At 41.3% G+C, this 24,692-nt stretch overlaps 1 protein-coding gene across 7 annotated transcripts in view; it reads left to right on the plus strand.

Annotated features, from left to right (window-relative positions):
• The window catches only part of RREB1 (ras responsive element binding protein 1), a 133,662-nt gene that overhangs the window by 51,295 nt on the left and 57,675 nt on the right, over positions 1–24,692 (plus strand). For all 7 annotated transcript variants that reach the window (XM_021534650.4, XM_021534642.3, XM_021534700.4 and 4 more), the window contains 4 exons: positions 5,371–5,490; positions 6,808–7,016; positions 11,435–11,524; positions 12,853–13,016. In XM_021534650.4, the coding sequence (XP_021390325.1) occupies positions 5,371–5,490; positions 6,808–7,016; positions 11,435–11,524; positions 12,853–13,016 (583 nt within the window). The remainder of the gene's footprint in view (positions 1–5,370; positions 5,491–6,807; positions 7,017–11,434; positions 11,525–12,852; positions 13,017–24,692) is intronic.

The raw sequence follows: 24,692 nt of genomic DNA on the forward strand, positions 1-24,692 counted from the left end.
AAGTCACCAAAAAGGGATTTTCAAAAGCTACATAAAAACTGAAAGCGCACATATATATCCCATCATGCTTGCAAGGACATAAAACAGGAGCAGTAAATATGTTTGAATATTTAAAATTTAGCCTAACTGTTAGGTGTTAGAGCAACAGCATGGAAAATAGTCTGGAAACAATCTGGGATCATCTTGTTCTTGTTTCGTGCTTCTTCCCCTGTCCCACTCCCACCAGAAGGTAGTCCAGAACTCAGTTTTAAGGCATGTCCATGAGCATGTGGTTCACTTGTTTATGCCATGTTTGTGTGTATCTCTCTGTGTACAAGTGAGACATACGGATGTTGTAGACTCACGTGGTTATTTCAAGATGCAAAGTACTATACCTGCACTAACACAGGTGAAATGATTGTTTCACTAATAGCTCAGAGTTTATAGAAAGAGAAGAGTCTGTCTTCTTCAGGGAGTACCCTTTGATAGATGTTACTCATTTTGGTTACTTTTGTGTTTGGTTTTGGGTTTTTTTGTAGAGGAAAATGTTACTTACAGGTCCAAGTTCAAAAGCTTTTGGGTAGCATTCTTTGTTTTTACTGTTAAGTGAAAGAGCAGCTACGAGTTATTCCCATGCCAGTCTGTTTCCTTCTGTGCCTGTCTTCCTTTCCCATGGTCTGCTCTATACTTGTGCTCTAGCAATGGTGGTGACAGTGAAGTGATTCTCCCAGTGTAATTTTCTACTGCTGGGGTGCAGAGTCAGCATCAACTCTTCAGTAGCAAGGGCAGAGTTGGTATTAAAAAAGGTCAGTTGGGAAAACTTTGTTCATTTGGTTTTCCTTTGCCTTGAGGCAGTGCTTTGAATAGTTTAGCCCTTTTTTCTTCCCACACGATGCCTTTTCACCCTTTTTCCTTCCTGCCAGTTTTGACAGAGAGTTATGTTCAAAAGGTAGTGCAGCTGATAGCGCGCATCTCTTTTAGGGTGGGAGTGACCATTTGTGCTTGGGAGCATTTTTGCTCTGGGATTAAAATCCACTCCTCTGTGTAGAAGCTTAGTAGGAGACCAGTGCATCAGAAGCAGCTTGGAGTGCAGTGTAGCAATTCTTAGGTATTACAATCTCAAGGGTAAACAGTAAATTTTGTTTATTCAAATGCGATATCTCTCTTTGAAGTTCTGTTCTTGTCTAAATTTGTATACTTGCAGGTCTGGCCTTCATTTAAATATCCTTGGGGTTTTTTCTTGCTACTTAGGAAAAAAACCAGTGGGAAAGCCTTGACTAAGCTAATAGTATTGCTAAGATGGAAATGATGAAGAAGGCTCAGGATTCCTGTTGGGACCTCATGGGAAAAAGTGGTTTGAAATGCATGGTGGGGGTGTGCACATTCCTAAACCTGTAATTTCTTTTTGCTATTTCTTCTCCCCCACTGTGTTCTTTACTAAATACTACAGTATGTTTAATGAAACCAATAAAACTATTTAGCCAAGAGTATTAATCTTTTCCTGGCCCAATTAGTGCATGGCTTCTACTTTTAACATTAATGTAGGTCTTTTTCGGAAGGCAGAACAATAAACAGCTTTGTGCTGTGTGTACTAGGTTTTCCCCCTTCTTGCCTGTATTGTGCATTTCTTCCTATCTATTCCAAAGGGTGAGCTCACGTGCAAAGACAGTGGAGCAATCTGGAGCAGAGACTTATACCACTTCCCATGGGCCAGGATGTGCTGCTCTGTGCTTGTGTAGCTGCCTCTCAGTTGTAAGTCAAGTGACTGTGACTCTGAAGACTCATAATTTTTCCTCCTTTCTTCTTCCTTCTCCTGTGGCCTGTGTTATCCTTTTTGCTCATCCATGATGCTCTCCACCAGAAGGCAAAACAGCTGTAGCTGTAGAGTGGTCTTAAAACAAACAAAAAAGCCCAAATAAATACACATAAGCAAAGCTGGGGGAGTAGCTGTTGATGGGCTCAGCTTTAACATACAGTGGAGTCACACTCCCAAAGGAGGAAATAGGTCTAGCAAGTGTTTTCCTGTGCAGACTGAATGGGAAGCAACAGGGTGGTGGGTTTTTTTTGTAAGCTCTGCTTTGGCAATGTCGCTCCTATCAGCTGGTTATGTGGGGCATCAGGGGTGGACCTCTGTTAGAAGCAGGAGCTATGGGTCCCTCAGGGCTCTCTGTGGGATGGAAGTTGCCCCAGTTTCAAGTTGTCAGCAACCTCATCAAGTGGAAGGAACACGTTCCTGCAGAAAAGACAGGTCTCTTGGTGTGGCTGTGCAGAGAGGGCTGCATTGTCTTATTTTGTCCAGTTCCCCCTACCATTTGTCAGTGCTCTTGCTTAATCACTTGCTCTTTGCTCTTCCTCCTTTTCACACAGGATGAATGTGACACTGGGGGGTTTCTTCAAAGTAGAAGATGACTTGAATGCTTGTGACCACTTCCCTGTTTCCTAGAGGCTTTGGTCCAATGTTGAATGTAACCTGAGGCTGCACTGTTTCTCAGCTTATTTCCTGTTTATCCTTTTTCCTGGAGGTCTTTGTTTTCTTTTGGGGAGAGGGAGGAAGGAGGCTCTGTCAGCACAACCTCCACGCTGGGGCATTTGTTGTGAGCTAGGAGGGTTTACAGTCCTGAAGTCAGTATGGCATAGGGCATCTCTGCTGGTTGCTGCCTGTCTGATTCCCTGAGTTTCATAGGTGCTGTGGAAGAAAATCCCAACACCTCCCCATCTTCATTGATGCATTTTTTAAAGAGGGAAAAAAAAAACAACCAACCAGCCTAAAGCAAAAAAAAAAAAAAAAAAAAAAAACCAAACAAAACCAACAAAAAACAAAGCTGTAAGAGAAATTTCTCAGTATGTTCTTGCCTAAAGGCTCTCTGCCATGGGTTTTCCCACAGGAAGGAGTCATTTGGCCCAGCGTTCTTATTGTTTCTATATCCTACTGCAAAAAGGTTATGCTTCTGAAATTGGTGTGTGCTGCTCATGCAGTTGTCTTTGTTTCAGTGGTGCATTTTTTTTCATGCAAGAGAGTGGAAAATACATAGGTAAATAAAAGCATGCAACAGCAGTTCAGTTGCAATCTCTAGACTGCTTTCAAAACTGGAAAATTTTAATGTGCAGAAAATGGTTTTAAGGACAAGATCTCTGACTTACATATATTTGCTTGCCTTCGGAGGAAAATATTTGGATTCAGAAAAGAAGAATAACCATTGGCTCATAGAAACTATGAAAGGTTGTAATAGTATAATACGTAGTTTTCCTCCTGAAAAAAAAAACAGAGAGCAAGTTGGCCGGTTTTTCTGAAACAGTAGGTAGGATTTTTTAATGTGCATATAGGCCTGCCTGTTTTGCAGGCTCTCTCTGTGCATTTCCCATTTTTGATGTTGCTAAAAGCAACACTAAGAATTCTGACTGTAGTTCTCTGGGAAGCTACTAAGCTGTCTTAAAGTTATCTTGGCAAACATATGAGTCTTCACAGTTACACAATAGATTTTTTTCCAGGATGTATCAGTGGTGACATTAATGTGCTAGGTATTGACTGAAAGAGGAATGAATATGTGTATTTTGGAAGGAATTGTGTATTTTGTTTGTTTAGGGTTTTTTTGAGGACTAAAGCACTTTTTTTAACAGAAATACTTCAAAATATTCAAACTGGTCCTTATTTTTGGTAGTGCTAAGCAGATAGAGCAAGCAGGTTTAGATTTAGGCCAGTCTTTAACATAATTCTTTTGCTCATTCTATTCAAAAGTAAGTCAGCTACCACTTAAGTGATTAAAACAAAATGGGGGCAAGGGGGAAAGAAATAATTATGTTGCTCTTGAATGAGATGGACCTTTTTTAAAAACAAACAAAGTAACAGGAAAGTTACAGCAGTTACAGCAGTTAATACAAAATAAATGGCTTCCATAATTACTGGAGGAAACACAGGAGGATAGATGCTTGGCCTTGCCTTGGAGCAAGAAATCCCTGTGTTGCAGGAATCGCTAGAATTTTCTGAACAGAAAACAACAAAAATAATTGGGGAAAAGTTATTTCGAATTGTTCAGGTTAGTCTGTTTTTCTGTTTCAGATGGAAAGCAGTATTTGTTAAGAGGTTAATGTTTTCCTGAGCCTTACAGTACCTGGTCTTAGTCAGGTCCCAAGTTTTGTCTCTATACTGTATCTGTGTGCTGCTCCTTAGAAGGTTGGCAGCTAAATGTAGGAAGGTTGACTCACTGCTGTGTCTGGCATGGTGTGAAATGAGGAACGGCTTGGCACAAGGTGGGCCCTTTCTTTTTGTCTGCCTGTTCTTGGGTGCTCTGAATTGTTGACAGTTGGGGTAACACAGTCATTTATTGTTTTAAAATGCTGTTCAAACAGCATTTGAAGATGTGTTGCATGACTGATTTGCATGTTACCCTTGAGAATGTAATTTCTTTAAAAGGAAGAAACCCTGTTAACTGTGGTTTGAAGGCAATTATCTCTGTTCTCTTGATAAAAAGGAAACCTGTATTGAGCTTACTGGTTGTGATTTGTAAACCTGAGATGATGAAATGTTCACAGTGTGTTTGTTTTCATAATGAAATAAACATTTTGCTTGTAAGGTTATAAAGGTGTATTTCTCTGTTAAAAACATATCAGTAGTTTTCCATATTACAAATAACCTTTTCCAGAGGCTACTGCCATGCAGACAACTGTTTCTCATGTGTTGATCATTCCCCATCACTTCTAAAAATGATGTTTAACTGCCTTGTCATTCTCCAGAGAGAACAGGCACCCTTCCTTAAACCCCAATGATAGCATGATAAGTTTGTGGTTTCAGAAAGGGGTGTGGAGGAATTCTCTTGGTACATACAGTGGTTGCTTACGTCTTCAACTTGTGTGGGAACCTTGGGCAGTGGATGTGAGGAATGTGCCAAATGGTCCCAGAAACCTCTGTAGTAATTTTACCACTGCTAGAAGGAAGAAGGTGGCCACCATGAATTCATGTATTGGAGTAAAGGTTAGTCTTCCAAGAAGAGAGAAGGGGAGCAGTGCTTGTATGAAATTGAATCACCTAAATTCTCTAGTTGCAGAATATTCTTCCAGCTTCTCGATCAAATGCCACTACTGTCAGTGATAGGCTAGCTTGCTCTCTCTTCCTCCGTTTTTTGCTGCCTTAATGCTGCAGCCCAGGCTGGCAGGGGTTTCTTTGTTTGCCCAGGTGTTGCCACTGGCTGAAGCAGCAGCATCTCCCAGCCCAGTGCCTGGGCACTCATTGAGAGTGGGTGCTTGGCTGCACTGGCACTGCTGGTGTGCTTCTATCATCAGACCTATCTGGTAGTCAAGGGAGCCCTCAAAATAGAGGGCTGTAGTCTTTAATTTCCTAAAATAGCTTCCATAAAAGTTTACTCCCTTTCTCTTTTTTCCTTCTCCCTCATGTAGTGCTAGAGGGTGCTGCTGAAGAAGAGGCTGAAGAGCCAGACGCAACTGTACATACCACACTAATTGGCGAGACCAGCAACCCAGAAGAGAGCCACAGTCAATCAGGGGAGAAAGATGAAGGTAATTGGTTCAGCTAGCTCTGTGACTATAAATTAGGGCATCAATTAAGAATGTAGAAATATTTCTCACCCATCCATACACCATATTGTGTGAAGAGTACAAGATACATTGAGCAGAAGCACTGGTGTATACATTTCTTTTCCCATCCCTAACCTTTATCTGTCTGAAATGTATAAAATAGGTTGAACAGAAGCATGGGCACATAAATTCTCAGCTACCACTGGAGGCTTCCAAACAAAGATTTCTTGGCTCACAGTAACTTGGCACTACATAACTTAGCCTCAAAAAAACACCTGTTTATAATCCTCAAACTTATGTTCCAAAGACAGTATTATGCAGAGATCAAATGTTCACAAACGTGTTCCTCCTTGTTCACCCTCACTTGCTTTTCTGTTGCAATGACTTTCTCACAACACACATTAAGATTCTGTGCTTTCCACCAGAGGTGACAGAGCAGTAGACTTGCAGGGTTTTCCTGTTTCTTAGGGAGACTTCTTGAGGGGGAAAGGAGTGTTTAATTTGAAAGCCTCTTTTCAAACCTGTAAAGAAGAAAATAGAAGGCCTTTCCTGTGTGTTTGACATATCTGTATGTTAAGAAACCAGAGATGAGATTTTAGGTGTGTTAGAGATAGGAGCATCCGTGCTAATTACAACATATGATGGAGAAATTTGAACCTTGACAGCTTTAGCTGTGACGTTAGTCATGTGTGTAACACATATTCTCAATGGACTAGTATGGCTTGGCATACCAAAATCACATATGTGCCATCTGTGGCAGTAAAGAGGCAATACAGGGGATACAGCATTTTGTTTTGGTTGGATTTTTGCTACATTAGTTTATTCCATATACAGAGCTGGCTTAAAACATGCTTAAAAGAGAACCCACTGTCCTACACTGTGTTACTAATGCCTTAATTGTGCAGTCCTGTTTCAAACACATGCCTACTTGAATGATTGTGCTTGCCAGAGTGTGCCATGAACTGCTCTACTAGTTCATGGTGATCACAAGGTACCACAAATAATTCCATTTCACAGCAAAAGAGTATAAAGTAAATCACTTTATAAGCTCCATATTGAATTAAGGTTGAAAATTAAGAAAATGGGAATGTCCTATGAGAAAAACATACAGTTTGTTTTATGCATTCCAATATGATAAGCTTGTCCTGTTATAAGAGCTCCAGTTATTATGGCATGTTGCCTGTGCTCCATGATGATCCAGCAGAGTGTGATGTGAGTTACAGGCAACTGAAAATACTGTGGGTTGTTTGGGTTTTTTTAAGATGGCCTAGGAACTCCTATGTGTGTTTTTGTTTTTAGTTCCAGAGAAGCAGCTGGAAAGCTTAAACAGCTATAAGGTATCACCAAGTTCACCAAACAGTTTGGACGGAGCAGACTTGTCCTCCATTGACGCCATGATGTCAGCAGTGATGAATGTGGGGAAGATTGCTGAAAATGGCGGGAATTCTCAAAATGTCAAATCCCCCTCAAAGTCTCCTGCACCAAATCGGATTGGCAGGAGGAACCAGGTACGTAAATCCAAACACAGGGAGGGCAAAGGGGAAACAGGCAGCTGCCTGGAAAATGATAAGATGTCATTTATGTTTCTTTGATTGTTTTGCCTTTTTTCCCCATAGCAGTTGTTTCTTGCCCCTGCCTCTGTGTATGTTTTCTGGTATCTCTCCAAACCATAACTTAGAAAACTGGGAATGAGAATGGTCCACGTGCTTGGATTGACACATAAAAAACATTTGAGCATGAGCTCCAGTGCCATGCAATGTTGAGCTGGCCTAGCAGATGCCCCTAGCAGTGACAAAGTCACCTAAGAATTGCCATTTTGTCCTGATGCATCCTTTCTCCAGGCTCTTGCATTCGCATAATCTTATGAGGTGTGTAGCTGCCCTGTGGAAGATTCAAGTGATTTATGGTTAAAGGTGGTTCTGTAACAAAACATTCATCAGGATGCTCAGTTCATCTGTGTAGTGTAACGTGCCCTTAACTTCCTTGTTAATAAAAGCCTGAAGAGCTATTGCAGAATGCCTTGTATGAATTTTGCAGAGTAAATATATGTAGCTTTTATTGGGTTTTTTCCATTTACCATCAATATTGCACCAGGTGGTAGCAATATTGATCTAACCAAGTGAAAGGAGAGCATCATATCAGTTAAGCTGTAGTTATTTATATCTGTGTTTTTCTTCTGCTGGGCCAAGCTCCACCAAAGAAGGTGCTGCAGAATATGAAGAACACCCCCAAATCCCTGTAGTCATTTGAGTTTAGAGCTTGAGGTGAAGCACAGAGACTTTGTAAACAAATCAAGATGTAACAGGGACCCGAAAGGTTGAGAGGCTTGACTCATGTGATGTTCCTATAGTAGTTTATTAATAGCTTGCTGAGTTGACAGACTTACGACTTGTCTTGGATTTTTTAGCATGAAAAGAGTTAAAAGCCATAAGCTGTAAATGGACATCCTTAAATGAGGAATGGGCATTATACAAACAGCTGTGTTTGTGGGATTCTACTGTCTAGCACCTAGCTCTAAGGTTTATTTACAATGTTCTCACTTAGGGGCTGCTCTGGTTCCTTCATTTCATCATGTGAAGTGAGGCATTGGAGTCCAGAACAGTCTCAGGGCAGTGCTGTTACACAGCTGTCCACCGGTACACCATGTGGTCTGGCTTCAGGGAAGTTTATTAGTGTTGGTGACCTTTATTCCACCTGGTATTTTAGTGGGCATCGAATCAAAGGAAGCTCTAGAGTAAATGTGACAGGATTAAGAGGGATTCTTTCAGCATAAAAATAAACAAATACATTGAAAACATAGTAAATTGCCTATTTGTCTTTAGGCTGCAAGATTGTTAAAGCCAGAGGGGCAAATGGCTACATTGCTGAGAAAATAGAAGTGAGATGTGAAATACTAAGAGGGTATCAGTCTTGTTAGCAGGCTCTAATACAGCATATTTCCACTCTCAGCATAGCAGAATGAAAGCATTGAATTGTTTTAGAGAGTAGCAGTGCAGGGACCTCAGATTATTGTCAGAATATGCCCCTTATTATAATTTCAAGGAAAATAACAGCTGATTTTCTGGGTCTGACTGCTGTTTCCCATGAGTTAGCAGTGAAACATTTTGCCCTGAACTTTTGTCCCAAAGTCTATGGTTCTCTTTATAATGCTGACTTTATCTTGGCTGCCATCTACCCATAGTCTAAAAAGCATATTCTCACATCAACCTGCATGTATTTAAACTTCTCATTTGCTTTGCTCTTAACAAAAATAAAAATTGTGGCAGGTGTTTTTTGAGCTGGAGAGAAACAGACTTAGTGGACAACTCCAAAAGCATTTGCCATCAGTTGAATGCAGAGCCGTTGTGCCAGATTGACTTACTAAAGGGAGAGTAGCTGACAAATGAGCTGCTAATTTTATCTTTCAGTTCAAGAACTGTGTTTTCACCAGCTTGGCTCTGGTGGGGTAGCTGAGTGCTGTGTTTTAAATTGGTGAATAGGGGTACTCTTACAGTAAGGATGCTAATGCTTTTTGGTCTGGATTGGGTTAGTCAATGGATTTGCTTGAGCTGTGTTACGGTATGCAGCTTGTAGCCTGTCTGACCACTGGAGAAAGTTTGGGTTTTAGTTAATAATAAACCCCAGATTCAATACTAGTCAGCTCTGGCTGAGCTATAGTGTGTTTCTGATCCTTGCTTCAAGGTGAACCAGTAATTACTCTATCTTTGTTATTTTGCTGATTTGAAGAGAAGGCAGTCTGGAAAGCAGGCTTTGAAATCATCAAGTGCATCATGTAGAGCTGCAGCACTCATTTAAAGAGGAGGGGGGCAACACTAGTGGGTTGATAATTTTGCAGAAATAGCCTGGGGATTAAGCATCATCTAAACTGTCAGCACATATGCAGGGATTTTCCTCACGGCAGTGTGTTTGTGCTCTGTCTTGAGCCAGCTTTTAACAGGGTGCAATATAATTGGAGCTGAGCATTACTCCAAAGTCGGGTTGCATGTAGTAAAATTAAAGTTGTATAAGTAGGAGGGAATGAGTGTTTGTGAATTACACGTTTGTATATAAAAAAAGGGGGAGGGGCTCTGAGATAATGCATTTTAATTTTGAGTGTTCAGACTTCATAATGGCAGCATTTCTTGCTTTCTTTCTAATGTTTTGCAAGTGCTAGTACATTAGACCTTGGCCTGTATGTGTGGCCTACAGTGATTACCTTTGGGATGTAGAGGCTGAAATGTAGTTGGAAAAATATACACAAGCGAAACAATGGGGAGCAGTGAGAGAACCTAATCCTTTCATTTTAGAAACAAAGTCTCAAAACTCGTTTCTTGTTTTCTTCAGAACAAATGGTAAAATATCTGTTCATCCATGTCCACAGGTCACAGAAGTTATTACAAAATTATTATGGCCCCGCTTTTGAAAACAAAACATAATACAGGTACTCTCTAGAATGGTTCCCCATATCATGCAGGAGGGGATATTGCTTTAATGAGACATGAGAAAGAACTTTCTTTAATTCTGTGTCAGCATCTTGCCATCCTATTGTGCCAGCAAATTTGTCACAGAGACTTGGGTTAGTCATTCACAATGTTCTTAGTGAATGCTTGTGTCTGACAGCCTGGAAATGGTTGCTTCTGAGTGGATGACTTTGGAATATCACCGGGGAAAGAGAATTGTGGGAAGAGAGGAAATGCATAGACACACTCATACCCATCAGCTTGCAGCTAAAGAACTGCTTAGAATGGGTTCTGCTTTTTGCTTGTTTTCAAACTTTTACTAATGATTCTTAAGACAGCTGAAGAGAACTTCAGTAGAAAATGTCACTTGGCATAAAAATTATGCTAAAAATTATGCTAAAAATTATGCTTTTCCATTGGTCATGCAGAGATGATTTCTGTACTGTCTTGTCACTAGAGTTGTGCATCATTCTAATGGAAAACTGAGGTTTAATTTTGAGTGCCAAATCATCTTCCTTTTAATATGCAGACACTAGTGCATAAGCCATGCCTAGCTTCTGGTGAGGTTGTGAAAATGCCCTTTACATCATCCAGTAGCCATCCTTGTGGACAAATTGAAGCAAACAACTTTGGTTCCTGCAAGAGTGCCATTTCATCCTTTGCTAGAAGAGTGGTGGCTTTGCTCAGTGTCTCAAGGGCATTCTTAAATCAGGTTGAGCTCTCCAGTCGGCTTCATTGTTTGTACTCGTGGTTTGACCATGGTTACTCCTGATTCTCACCTGGGCGGAGAATGATGGGTTTCATAATGGCTTTTTTTGGAGTCACGTACACTCCTGCATTGTCACCTCTTTCTTGCTATGATCTCATCAGATCTTGCGAGCTTCAGAAGGGTGGGGCCTGGCTGGTGTGCCTGGATGGGATGCTTCCAGCAGAAACACAGGATGCTGAAGGAAATGGTGCTGATGATTCAGTAAATGCCACTCTTCCTTCTGAGTCAGCCATGGAGCAGAACATGCAGCCCCTACAAAAGGGCACCAAGATAGTGCTTTGCCATCAAGATGGGGTGGAAAATCTGAAGTTCTGACAACTTGTGCTGTTAAAAATATTTGGGAAGAATAATGATGTTTGCCCATGTATTCTGATGATGTTCCAGGAATTACTTTCTGGTCAGCTAAATTCCTCCTGGCAGTTTGAGCTCCTTGCAATTGCCTTCACTTCCCGTCCTAAATTGCTACTGCTGAGTGTGCTGTTAAAACAGCTGCTGTACTTCTGTGATAGTTGAAATGGCCCCTGTTTATAAATTCAGAGGTTTCTGAAACTTGCTTGAGGGATCTATCAGTTGATAAATGTATAAATGCAAGTTACTTTTTTAGCAGTGGCCTTTTGTACTTGGGATGGATTATGTTTTTCCACCCTCATAACTGGCAGCTTTCTAGTCCTTTTGCATTTATATTCCTTCTGATTGTTTTGTCCTCTTTTGTCCACAGGAAACAAAAGAAGAGAAGTCTTCCTATACCTGTCCTTTGTGTGAAAAGATTTGCACTACACAGCACCAGCTAACTATGCACATTCGTCAGGTAAGCAGAGTACCAGCTCTTGGTTTCTTACTTCTATCAAGAGTGTTTCATTTGCCAGGTTGCATTTTGCAGTGGTGAAAAACAGTTCCATGTGCAAGCCAATGGAATGCTTCCATTGTTTTGCTTTTATTTTAGCCTTCCCTTGCATTTTCTTCAAAAAGTACACCCCACAAACCTAACCCCGAGGTGGGTAGTTTTCCTCCCTTCCTTGCCTGGCATTTCATCCTCCACCCAGTGGCTCAAACAAGGATGTGTGTCCTGTTCTGCATAGCTTAAGGTATCCTAAGGATCCGGAAAACCACTTCCATCATGAGGCCTAAGTCCTGTTTTATTATCCTGTTTGAGTACAGAGTTTTTACTTGTCATGCAAATTAAGAAGCAGGAAGACATAATTTTTAAAGCAACTCAAGTGTAGAAGAGTCTCTTAGTCTTTCACAGGATGTAGCAGTTTTGGGAGGCTTTTTTCTTTTTTTTAACTGGATAATGCACTTTTTTGTCAGCTACAGGCCTGTTCTTGCTCCTCCTGAAATATATGCATACTTAATAAGGAGGTTTGCCCTTTTCTCTAGCAGAAGGTTTTACTTTGGGTGGTAAGGTGTGGTTGATGACTGGCTTCACTAGATACTCATTACTTCAGTTTTTCCTCTTGTAGTGTAACTGTTACTTAATATTTTACTCTCCTGATGTTTTTGGGGGAGTTGTTTTTGTATGTGAAGAGATCTTCAAGTCTGTGAATGCAAGTAAGGAAGAGTGGTACATATAGCACAGTAGCTAATGGCTGTAACTTGACCTTTTAATGCATTTTTATGGCCATAGAAGTCTGCATGTACACTCAGAAGCAGATTAGTTTTGTTGTCTTGCTATGCCGTAAGTTTAAAATTAATATCTTTAAAGAGAATTTGGTTTTAAGTGTCTGTCTTCTGCTTGAAGTTTATCATTCCATCCTCTTTCCTTACCATTCACACAACCCCAAACCACTGCACAGCTTAAAGCATCCCAAGGTACCATTTGTCTGATGGGTTGTTGCTGAGTCCCTCTGTATCCTCTTCTGCTGCAGACCCAGCAGAAATGCTGCATTGCAGGCTGTATGAAACAGCTACTCGTGCTGGTGCATTAAGGGGTTAAAGATGAGGGGGGAGGAGGGGGGCTGGAGTTGAGGGAGGAGGGCTGGGGAGGAGAGGTATCTACAGGGCACACCCTCATATAAGGTATTGTGCCAAGTAGCTCTTTAGAGCTGCTTAATTTAAGATGTTTATAGTTCTTGCTGATATTTTACTGGCACTTCAGAAGGGGCGTTCAATGAAAAAAAAAATCATTGCTTTCTCCAGCATAACACTGACACTGGAGGGACAGACCATTCCTGCAGCATCTGTGGAAAGTCTCTGAGCTCAGCGAGCTCCCTTGATCGCCACATGCTGGTGCACTCAGGTGAAAGGCCTTATAAATGTTCAGTATGTGGACAGTCCTTCACCACCAATGGAAACATGCACAGGTGAGTGCTGATCGTCCCAGGAGTTTGGAAAGGTTTACAATATATAGGGGGCTGTTTTCTTTCCTTGGAGGGACTAGCAAGCTGACTAAAGACACTTGGCAGGAAATGTGGAGTATCTGTGACCTACAAATGTGGCACAACACACACTACAGCTACTAGGATGCTTAAGTAGTGGGAGGAAATCAGAATTGAGAAAGATCTTCTAGCTTTCTTTAAGTATTATCAAAAGTTGTTATAACTTTTTTTTTAATAGTAATAGTAGTATGACAAATGGATTTTTCTTAGGGGTTAAAAATATATAGTCAAACTATATAGTAGCTTCTAATTTTGTAGCTTCAGAGTAATGGATTCAAGTGGTTGTATTAGAATATCTGGGGTTCTGTTGTTGTTATGTACTTAGGTATCCAAGTGCCATCATGAAGATGCCTCTTTGGTATATTTATCTTGGTTTTAAATACATGCATTAATATTTTTTTTTGCACTATAGACAACTTATTGCACTATAGATCTGGCAAATTCTCTGCAGTCCAAATTTCCAAATGTAGTTTCCTTTGTACAGATGTAGCAATATGAACACTTGTCAATTGGGGAAACAAAATATTAAAGCACATGTATTTTCCTTCCCCTCTCTCATCCCTTGATTCAGTATTCATTTATTTGCATGGGTGGAACATCTCAGAACTGATTAAGACTTCATGGATTCCCACATAGCTTTAGTCCCCATATCAAAGAGTTTACAACCTACAAAGAAACTGTAAGACAGGTGGGGGAAAAGAATATTGCTTCCAAGCAAAAGGGCAAGAGTGATGGTTATAGACTGTTTCTGTGTGGAAAGTAAGAAGTCTTGTTTCCTGGATTGTCACTAATAATTTTCCAAGCAGTGTGCTATAGGTAGAATGAAAGGGTGATTTTGATAACATTAGGACAGATAATGTAGTTCTGCACAGTGGGAGCAATACCTGCTTGCAGCATTACCTTTTCTGTATCATTTTGCTCCTGTTAAACACTAGGATGAAAAGAGAGGGAATGCAGTTTTGTGATTCTGTATTTATTTAACTTACAATAGATTGGAATTGGGGAGAGTTAGAAAGATAGATAAAAAATAGGAAGGGAAGAACACAAAGAGATACTGACCTTGGGCACTGAATAAATCATACATCTGACTCATCTGACCAGAGGTGTTGTGAGCCATGTTTGCCAGGTTGGGTCATTACTCTGTGTGACGTGTGGAAGGCAGGGCCACTGCTGTGAGTTGCAAGTGATGCCACTGTCAGTATCCAAGGGTGACTTCCAGTGGTGGAACTCTGTGATGGTCAGTCCTTGTGTCTGGGTGGCTTGCTGAATGACTGCTTGTGTGGTTTATTTGAGATTTTTCTCACTGGGCATCTCTTATGCTCTCCTAGAAGCAGGAAAGGGAGGCTTCCCCTGAAACCTTGACTCCAGGCCTGTAAGAGATTGATGTAGTCACCTTTGCTTATACAGCTTTCCCCATGTAGAAATTCTTAGCATGCTTTTGTAGCAAATTTATAGCCAGATTTGCCAGACTATGACTTGCCCAAAAGAAGTAGATATCAGTACCTTCTGATGAGAAGATAGTTTGGTTTTAATTTTTTTCTCTTAACAAGATGATGCCTGAAGTTACCAGGATGGAGTGCTGTATTTACTGACCACACTAAGAAGGACCTAAGTTCATGCAAGCAAACTCTTAATATTAAAAGTTTTTTAGTCTGATAGGTGCCTGTCAGTTCTGTTAAGCTCCTTCTTGTGCAGGGCTACCTTGCAACAGCAGAAGGCTGTTCCCAAGCTTTGTATCTCTGCAACAAGTGACCCCAGACCCATGACAAGCAAAATCCTGAGCACACTGAAACATGCTGGTTCTGCTAAAGGAAAGTTGTGGTTGGCAGACTGTGCTTTCTGGTCTTTTTTAGTGAATTACCTTTTCTTGTTGCTATAGCTGACTGTAATACTGGAGCTTGTTGCTAAAGGAAGGCATGAATGTGCAAGTAGGCAGATAGGATAAATTCAAAGTGAAATAAATTTTTTTATCTGGTGCTGTGACATACTCACAACAAAGATGTTTATTGTGCCCACCAGTACCTCTTTCTGAAGCAGGTATTTCGGGTCTAAGGTGGTGTGAAGTAAATTTCTTTTTCAGGAATCTCAAACTTAGTTCTAGCATCATGTCCAAGGGACTGTCAGTGCTATGGCTGAATGCATCTCACAGCTCATTCAAAACTGCTTCTACCTCAGGATTCCGGAGCAAGGACCTGTTTGCCAGGTCCTGCCTCATGTCAAACTCCTGCAGGCCATGTCTGTGATGGTGCCATGTCTGTTCTTCTGTACCAGCTAGATGATACTACAAGTCCATCTTTCTCCTCTTTTGTGTGCAATTCTTTTATTGTTCTCTATTTTTGTGCTATTGTATCTTAGTAGTGATAGATGTCTGTCTAAACCAGCAAAGAAACAAAAAAAAAAAAAATTTTCTCATGTGCCCCTGGTAGCCAGCAGGGTGGTATCCCTGGACCATTGTACAACATGGGGTCAGAGGGAGGAGGTTCAGCAGAAACTTGTGATGTGCTGGTAAAGCATCAGTGTAACTTGTGAAGGTCTTACAGGAACTTCCCAGGATTTACGGCACTTACACCAAATATGTTTAGTTTACAGGAGAGGAGCAAGGGAGAAGTTGATCTGCTGGTATCTGAATGGTGGGAAAAATGTGTAGGCTTATGCCATGTACGTCCTCTCTTCTCTTTTCCCCCCTGCCATGTTCTGGCTCTTATTTAACTGTCTATACTATTTTTAAATCCAGACTTTTAAAAGACCTTTTAGGGGAAAAAGTTCAATGGAATGGTTTGTCCAGGGAAATACTGTGCCATGGGAGTACTTACTGCTCTTCCATCACAAAATGAAATTTCTGATCAGTCTTTAAACCTCAAAGCAACCACATCATTAGGCATTCAGCTGAGTAGAGGAGAGGAGACAAGTTTTGGTTGCTTTTTTGGGTTAGAAAATGTTTACCAATGTTGTTACACTCTCAAGTGCCGACCATCTCCATCAAAAGTATTCTTTCACCACCTTCACTTTACCAAGGGAGAAAAAAACTCCAGAGCTCTTACTTGATGCTCTTTTGCATTACAGTAAAACTACTGTGCAACAGATGAACTTTTTTGTGGAGTGAGTGAGAACTCGCTGTGTGCTGTTTCCTGCACATCTCTTCCTTGAGTTGCTGTAGCTGTGCTGGGGTGTTGCATGTACTCTTCACTTGTGAAATCGATGCTGGCCTTCCTGACTCCCACAATACATGCAACACTTCATTTGTTAATGAGTCATAGCCTCTCACATGAAGTCCAATTTCTTTTTGTTGTGCTCCTTGGCTCCTCGTCAACAAGTCTAAGTTGAATGGGCACAGCAGACTGGGGTGGAGTGGGAAGGTTCTCTTGTGCAATACTAGTAAGAAAAAGAGGTTAAAACCTGCTTCCTTTTCTGACCAGTGTGATTCTTGGCCAGGATTTTCAACAGGGAACTCTGAGCCCAGGTTATCCCTTACCCTTATCCCTTACCCTTATCCCTTAGCCTTATCCTCACCCTTCTTTGCTTTCTCTCAGTCACAGTGAATTAAAGTTGAATACTCATATCTCCATCAGGAACATAAACTATATGGAGGGGAAGGGGGTGTATGAAGAGTTTCTGTGCTGTGTAAGAGCTGGGGATTTCCAGTGTACTGTCTCCACTCAGAAGATTGTGACTACTAAAGACTTTCCAAAGGTTTTCATCTGTAATGTCATAGTAACTCCCTAGGGAGTTTATCTGTGAATGCCGACTCCGAGGAGTCCTTTTGGGTCTAGACTCTGACACCAAATAGGAGGTTTCAGGTTTCATGCTCTGTCTCTACCACTACCTCTCCCCAAAATGCAGACAGAGGAGTTAGGCTGCTGCTGTGGTTGTAGTGGTGGTTTGTGAGCATTAGGAAGGGACCTTGAGGTAGAGAAAAAAATTTTCCTTGACTTACTGTGTTGCAGTCAAATAGAACATGCATCAACCTTCATTGGGAAGGGCGATGCCTCCACTTGCTCCAAAAGTGTTTCCTTTGGGGGTAGGATACTTTGCCAGCAGTTCCTTTTCCATTTCTGTGACTAAGGATAGTCCATGCCTATCACTTTAAAGTCACATTTTCCTCCCTGCCAAAGACATGCTCTCCATGCAAGTAGAAATTTTAATGGGGTATAAATGCCAAAAGGGAGGCGAGAAATTACCTTCCTGCCAGTTTCCAGTGGGAAGCTATTAAAGGCTCTGTGGCAAGTCTGAAAAGAGTAAAGGGATAACACATGTTTCAGCCACAGCTTTCCAGTTTGGTAAATGAAGGAGCATTGTCCATGGCTGGTTTTCTTAAGACTGTCCATATAAGTCCAGTAATGCAAGCTAACTGAAGTGTTTCATTTGAAACTAAAATGTAGAAAGTATCTACCTTCTTTCTCTTTTTCATTCATTGCCCCATACATGACAAAATTATTCAGAATGACTTTTTTTTTACATCCTGCTTAGGTACTTGTGGGCTGTTTATGTACCATCTCAGGAGCAGGTCTCAAAGTTGGGGGATTTTTTTTTTTTTTTGGCACATGTGAAACACCACATGCAACAACCACATGCAGAAGTCTTTGAAACTCAGATTGGAAGATCTGGATCACAGAAGCTATGCTTTGAAGCATTCTTACAAAGGTCCTATCAAAGAAGGTATTTCTTCTTTTAATTAAGAAGGCACTTTCATTTCTCAGTCTGACTTTCAGTACTAGATAGTTTTCCCAAACTTCTGATTTTAATATGCTGTGGAGAGATAAACAGCTGTCTTTTTAATCAAGGTATGGTAATACTCTGATGTTCAAGTCTTTCTGAAACAACACTTTATGTGTGCACCTGTGTGTTGCTGACTGAGTTTCTTGAGAAAGACAGAAAATGCACATGCTGGAGGGTAATCTGTGAATTTTGACATTTTAACCGTCCATCTTTGCTGGCACGTGAAGAGTGTGCAAGTCTGGAAGATTGTAATGCACTGCTGAGAAAATGAGTGTTGGATCCTGATAAAGGCATAGGGGTTGGGATGCATACACTTCAAAGGTTTTTCTGCTCCCTCTAACAAGAGCCCGGGTGTCATGGGCAGGCATGCACACAGGCCACCTGTGACTCTGCAATGTCCAGTAGGCAGAGTGTCCTCAAGATCTGGCTGAATCCATCCTGTCTCTGCATTCAACCTGTGAATCGCTCCTGTGTTATTTATGGCATTGGCCTGCTTCCAGTAACGTGTGTGTGCTTTGTGGGGTGCAGCGCAGTAACAATGCCCAGCCTTCACGTACAAATAGGATCTCTGTAGTCCAGCACGTGCAGGCTGGCATTTGCTTAAGATGGAAGTTTTGGAGGCAGAACATAGCCAAATGTGATGAAGACCTTTTTTCTTTCCCAGAAGAGGAGAGGAACTGCCTTGTTACAACCTGGTTTGCTCTCTGGTGGCTTGCAAGTGGAAATTTGGTGTAGCTTTGAAAAACTGAATGTGAAAGATCTTGAAGCTAAAAACAAATAGCTAAGGAGCTGGCCACACAGAAAATCATTGACACTTCACACATGTGAAAAGGCTGTCTCTCATTGTCTTGCACAATAGAAATGTGTCTTTGGTCATCTCTTAAGGAGCATTTATTTCAATGCAGTAATGGGTAAGCAGCGCTCTTAAATATTAAGAACCAGGCTGTGCTACAGGCTTTTAAATCCATTCCTTATATGTGGGGGAATGATTTAATCACTGTCAGCATGCTAGTGAAAGATAATCTTCAGCAAATGCAAGTGCCCTAATTCTTCAGCAGGGATAATGAACACAGAGGCCTAACTTCTGTTTCCAGCAACTGATGACTGTAGTTGTGGGATGCAGGTGAGATGTGATAGGTGGTTTGGTTTTCTTTGCAGTTAAGAATGTTCGTTACATTTTTTGCTAGTACGTTTTGTAAATAAGGATGGAGAAACAGGTGGAGGAAAGTTTTTTGGCCTCTCCTGTCAGCAAATAGTACCCAGAATATGTGTTTGGTACTCTGCTGAGACCCCCATGTTTTGAAGAAGGTTAAATTAGGAAGAGAGAAAGAAAGCCTTTTCAAAAACAATACGGCAGTAAGAGTCTGTTTCTCTGTGTCTTTTATTCAGATTAGAAGTCTACAGTGTTTTTAATTGTTCCAGGAAGAAACTTTTGTCTGTCTCACTGTTGCTGAGTAGTTTTACTCCTGGAAAGACTATCTATAAACTTTTATTTAATTAACATGGCTCACAAATAGGGTGCTCAAAAAAAAAAAATGCCCTCCACCAGTATCTTCAGCAATAAAAGATTCTGGATGACCTCCTGTGCCACAGAACCTCTGTGAGCCCTCAGAGCTGAAAGGAGATGCCATGATTTCAGATGTGTTACATGCTGCTTGTAGGCTTGGACAGTATCCCCCTTCAGTTATCATTAAAGAACAGCAAAGGAAGTTAACACAAAAACATGAGTGCTGAGATCTGATTAGAATCAAATGAAGCAAGGAAGTGCAGAGTTAAGATTTATATGCAGACCTTAATTAGCTCCATTGTTCTTGAGAACCTAAGCGTACACAATGAGGAACGTTATACTTGCATCTCCAGAGCTCCTCAGTACCTAAACATAAGACTTCAGTGTGCTTTTCAGTCCTAGATTTTCTCTGTGTGTTGCCTTTCTCGATGTGTGCCTTTGCACAAGTCTAATCTTGTGCATTGTAAGGCTGTGGGTTCTTGTGTTTTGGTTTTCTGCAAGGCAAAAAAAGGGGACAGTCTTAATGAGTTTAGGTTTCTGGTGTGATTTGTGTCGAGGAGAGGGTGGTCTGACATGGCACAGTAATGCTGCCCTCCTCACGGGCAGTAACATGAATCTCCCCTATAACAGAGCGTATTGAGCGTAGCTTAGTGCTGCTTTGTTACCCATGTCACAGTTCAAATAAGCACAAGCCACTTGACAGATTAGACTCTAGTCTCAGAGCACATGGCAGTGCAAGACCTTGATCTTTCCACATAAGTACCCTTTCAGGAATATCACCTCCTCTGAAGGTCTAGTATTCTCAGGGATGTTTCCTCCCCTTCTCACCTTGAAGAGCTACAAAATAAATACAAGCCTTAACTTAGCAAGCACTAGAAAATCCAGGTGATCTTTGTGAGGAGTTGAGTGCTTTTAGTCCTCTGCCATAAACCTGACATGTGATTCTTGTGGACATGTTAGCTCTCAAGGTTAACAAATAACGTGTTGTTTTGTTCACTTTTCAGTTCATGGTTTGTCTTGTAGCTTGTACTTCAGTTGGCTGATTCTGTGCAGAAAATGCCGGTGGTGAGAAAGTTTGCTCTGTGAGTTTGTATGTTAAGGTAATCTTTGTTCAGCCTGTTGTGCATGCATATCAGAAATACTTGCATCACTTTTCTTATGAACATGTATTCCCTGTCCTATCCCCCAAAAAGATACTGGGCAAAGTACCCACAAGAATGAGAAAAAAGTCTATCACAAACTGCATTTGTGGTTGCTGTCATTCCACCTTTAATGTATGTCTTCCAGCTTTATGTTTTTTCCCCCCAGTATCTAACCTGCTCAACCTGTTCTAGTTCAGCATGCTGAAACCAGCAAACGGCAGAACATACCCCCTCTCAGGGTCAGCAAGTTTGTTCTCTCCTCCCCTCTTTTTAAAATAGGCTATTCCATAACAGTAGATTGACAGCATTGGGGGAAGCTTCTGTAGCTGTTAAAAAAAAATAATTAAAAAAGCAAGGGGAAGCTTGTAGTTTGGACTTAGGCAGGTACTTTCACTAGGGTTGTTGAGCTATGATGCTCATATGCAAGATATACACAGCTTAGGCAAAGATACAGTTTTTAAAGTAGTAGTGCCATTATACAACTACTAAATATCACACAGTATGCAAATACTGCTTTCTGTTTCTTGAGGGCATCTAGAGATATGCCGAGTTCATCAGGCTGGTCTCTTAGCTGAAGTTTGCTAAACACTCTTAAGTGATTTTTTTTCTAAATCCTCAGAGTCAGCTTTCTAGTGCTGACTCATGTGAAAGGATACCTTGAAACAGAGAAGGTGTCCAACCTCTGTGTGGCTCATTTTTTACACTAAGACAGTGGTAACTTTTTTGACAGTTTCAGACAGAGGGGAGAGATAGTAAGGTGTCAATTGTTCATAGACTGTATGAACTCCACTTGAGAACTAAAGTTCACAAACTCCTGTAAGGTAGCATAGGTCATGCGGGGACTTTTGTTTCCTTAAGTTTGACTTAACAGACATGTAATAAGATGTGAAACTTCTTCCTAGTTCTTCTCTCCTCAAGCAAGGGAATGCTCTAAGGAAGGAGGACCACATGTTCAGGAACAGGAGAGGAAATGGGCTGAGCACGTGAAACCGCTTTTGCTAGGATGCCATCCTCAGCACTGGGAAGTTTGCAGTTTGTGTGTGTGCAGTGATAACCTTTTACTTCCTTGCCCCTTGAGATACTTGGTGGCTGCTGATACCGGGGTCATGTGGAGAACCTGCTTTTAAGGAAGATGAGCTTCCCTTATCTCGTGCAGCTTCCTTGCGAGTGTGCATGTGTTGTGTGTGCGTGTGTGTGTGTCAGGGAGAGATACCCTGCTCCATCTGCACAGCGTCCCTGGCCGTCTGTGTTTTCCTTCTTGAGCTGTGTGACGCAGCAAGTTGCTCTGTGCTGTGCCATCAGGATTGCTCAACAGTGGAGTGTGAGAGGGAACCAACAGCGAGAGGGCTTTGCTTGCTTCTGGGAAGTAGCTGAGGCTTATGTTTGCTTGGTTAAGAAAGGGGTGTGGTTCTGGAGGGGAGGCAGGACATACCTAGGACTTCTTTGACTGTGTTTGCTCTTTAGGCTAAGTATTTTCCCTGTTGATATACTTCCTCTGATTTTCTCTTTCCTTCTCTCTCCTTTTTCCTCCCGTTACCAAAATTTAAAATGGCCTTAATTATCCTTACATCCTAATAACACCTGTTTTCTTTAAACATAAAGTTTTCTGAAAAATCAGCAGTGAAGTAACCAAATAAAGTTATATAGTCTGGTATCTAAAAGACATGCCTAAAAACCACAAATCTCCAAAAAGATTGAAGGAAACAGTTCAGAATGGCCCAGGCCAGATTTTTTGTACATTTAAAAAATATTACTTCTGCTTAATTTTACTGTTGTTAATCCTTTTTTCTCAAAGCTTAAAGGAAGTATGATAGCCTGAGAAGGATCTTGTTTAATAAAGGAGGATCTTGTCCCAGTAATAAAGTTTCTTACAGCTTGGAAGTCTCCTTGCAGTATTTAGCACTGTTAATTTAGGTCTGCTCTGAACATAATGTAAACTGTGTGTGACAGCTTGGTGAAGTGGTACTGGGATGCTCACACTACATTTCCTCCTCTTTTGCCGTCCCTTATGCCAGGGTTGATGCAAACTGCTTTCTTCTGCAGTCCTTTGGGAAGCTTTGCTTTGAAGGCATGGTTTGAATCACTTCCCTGTCACAGCATCATCAGGCAAATATTTGTCTCCCTTTTTTTCCTTTGAGGTATTCTGACAACGTCGCTGTTAGGGAATAGGAGTAACTTTGAGCTAAGCTGGGAATGCAGTTGTATCAATTTCAGCCTGTTTGAACTTGCTGAGTCTGTGTAGCAAGTAGTTGCTTAAATGTGAATACAGAATAATTATTCAGAAGTGGTACCCCCCCTCGCTGGATTTGTTGATCATTATCTTTCTTCTCATGCTTACAACTTGCTTTTATTCACAGCAAAGCAAATTTTTTTCTCTAGGATAAAAATATAGAGTGCTCTGTGTGCATGTGTGTGTATCGTATATCATTAGGTATCATGTATTGGCAGCTGCGTGACACTGGTTAACTTTGCAGACTGTCCCCGTAGCACTGAAAAGAGATTTGAAATCTGTCGTTCAAATGTAATCACCCATGGCTTTTTCAGCATTAGCACACCCAGCCAGCCTTGGTGGATCTGAATAATGGCACTTCTGTCATCTCAGTCATGCCTTCTGCCAGGAGAATCTCACTGCGCTGGGAGCCAGGCGGTGCAGCAGCCACTATGAGCTGAGAAGGATGCTGAGGCCATGTCTGTGTGCCACCTGTGTGGCACCAAGGGGGCACATACACCTGCGTGCCACCACGCATTGCTGCGTGGAGAGGCTCCCCAGGACCACGTTAGCCATGGTGAACAGTGAGAACAAGCACTGGAGACTCCATGAGGATGTTGAGGTGTGCCGCCATGCCAGCAGGATGGCACTGCCTGGCTCTCTTGGGGAATGCTAGCAGGGGGATCTCCTGCTGGGCCTCCCTACAGACATGTGGCTGAAATGAGTTAGGACATCCCAATCTCATCCTTCCTGGGACCTGTTTGCCCCACCATACCCTTTCCCTGCATGCAGTGCAATGACTTTCCTACCAGCATAGCCATGGAGTCCTGCTGCTCAGCTTCCTTTGGTTTGTCCCATGCTAGGGTTCAGTACTGGTTACCACTAGAGTATATGGGGGTGCTTGGAATTTGTTTTGAAATTGCTTTGCAGTTTTAAGAGGGACTTTCCCATGTGATTGGGATTTTGGTATTTGTCTTATGACTTGCTGTGAAGTATGTGTGTGTGTGTCTGAGGGCTTTTTGGGCCATTTTTGGGGTTTTTTTTGAGGATACAAGTATTAAGCCAAAAAAGAGAAGACAAACAGAAACTTGTCCTAGTACAGTTCATGTCTGATTTCCAAAATTACCTCCAACTTTTTGGTTCCTGTGATTACAACTGGCAAGGGCTGAGTAGATTGCTCTCTTAAGTGGGTGATGTTGGTAATTAACACTGGAAATACATTGTCAATACAGATTCTCTACATGTTTTAACAAACAAACAACTGACTAAACTTTTTAACCCAAGGGCATAATGTTACTGCACTTTTGACTTAAGTTTCAGTCATATTCACGAGACTCTTAAGGAGGGACTTAGCAGCAGGGTATTAAATGATTGTTCCTAAAAATACTGCTGCTTCACTTTCTCTTTGTTTAGGATTTACTTCCTGTATGGATCAAATGGCAGGAGCTTTGAAGAGAAGTTCCCTGTGTTTTCCTACATTTCCAGGCAACTTGGGCTAAAGTATCATTTTTTAAGATGAATGCAACAAAAACAGTGACAAAGAAAATGTGACATAAAAATATCTGAAAGGAGTGTAATTTTAAAGCCTGTCTTCTCTTTCTTTGAGACATTTTCCATTTCATGGAGCATGAAGTACATCATGGTCCAAATTTCATCCTCTTGGATGCATGGTGTCAGAACAAACAGCACTCCTGTTGTTCTGATACCATGTCACTAAGTTGAAGCTTTAACAAAGCAAAGTATTTTTTTCTAAACAGAGATGTTTGGTCATGTTCTGAAGGATAGACTTTTTTTTTAAAGTATTGAAAAGGGGTTTTATGATTCTTTGGAGTTTGTTTACTGTTATTTGGGAGGAGCAGTGTAAGTAAAAGATCTTGAGACACAAAATAGTGAAAGACATAAAGCAATTGAATCAGATTAATTGTACTGACCAGCTCAGCCCTTCCCAGACCAGCTTGATAACTTGAGTAATTCTTTTTGTTGTAAGAGGAAAAACAAAGTGTATTGTACATTAGGTGAAGGATGAA

This window comes from Lonchura striata, chromosome 2 (genome assembly GCF_050655825.1).
Source record: "Lonchura striata isolate lonStrDom1 chromosome 2, ASM5065582v1, whole genome shotgun sequence".
NCBI classification, from domain to species: Eukaryota; Metazoa; Chordata; class Aves; order Passeriformes; family Estrildidae; genus Lonchura; species Lonchura striata.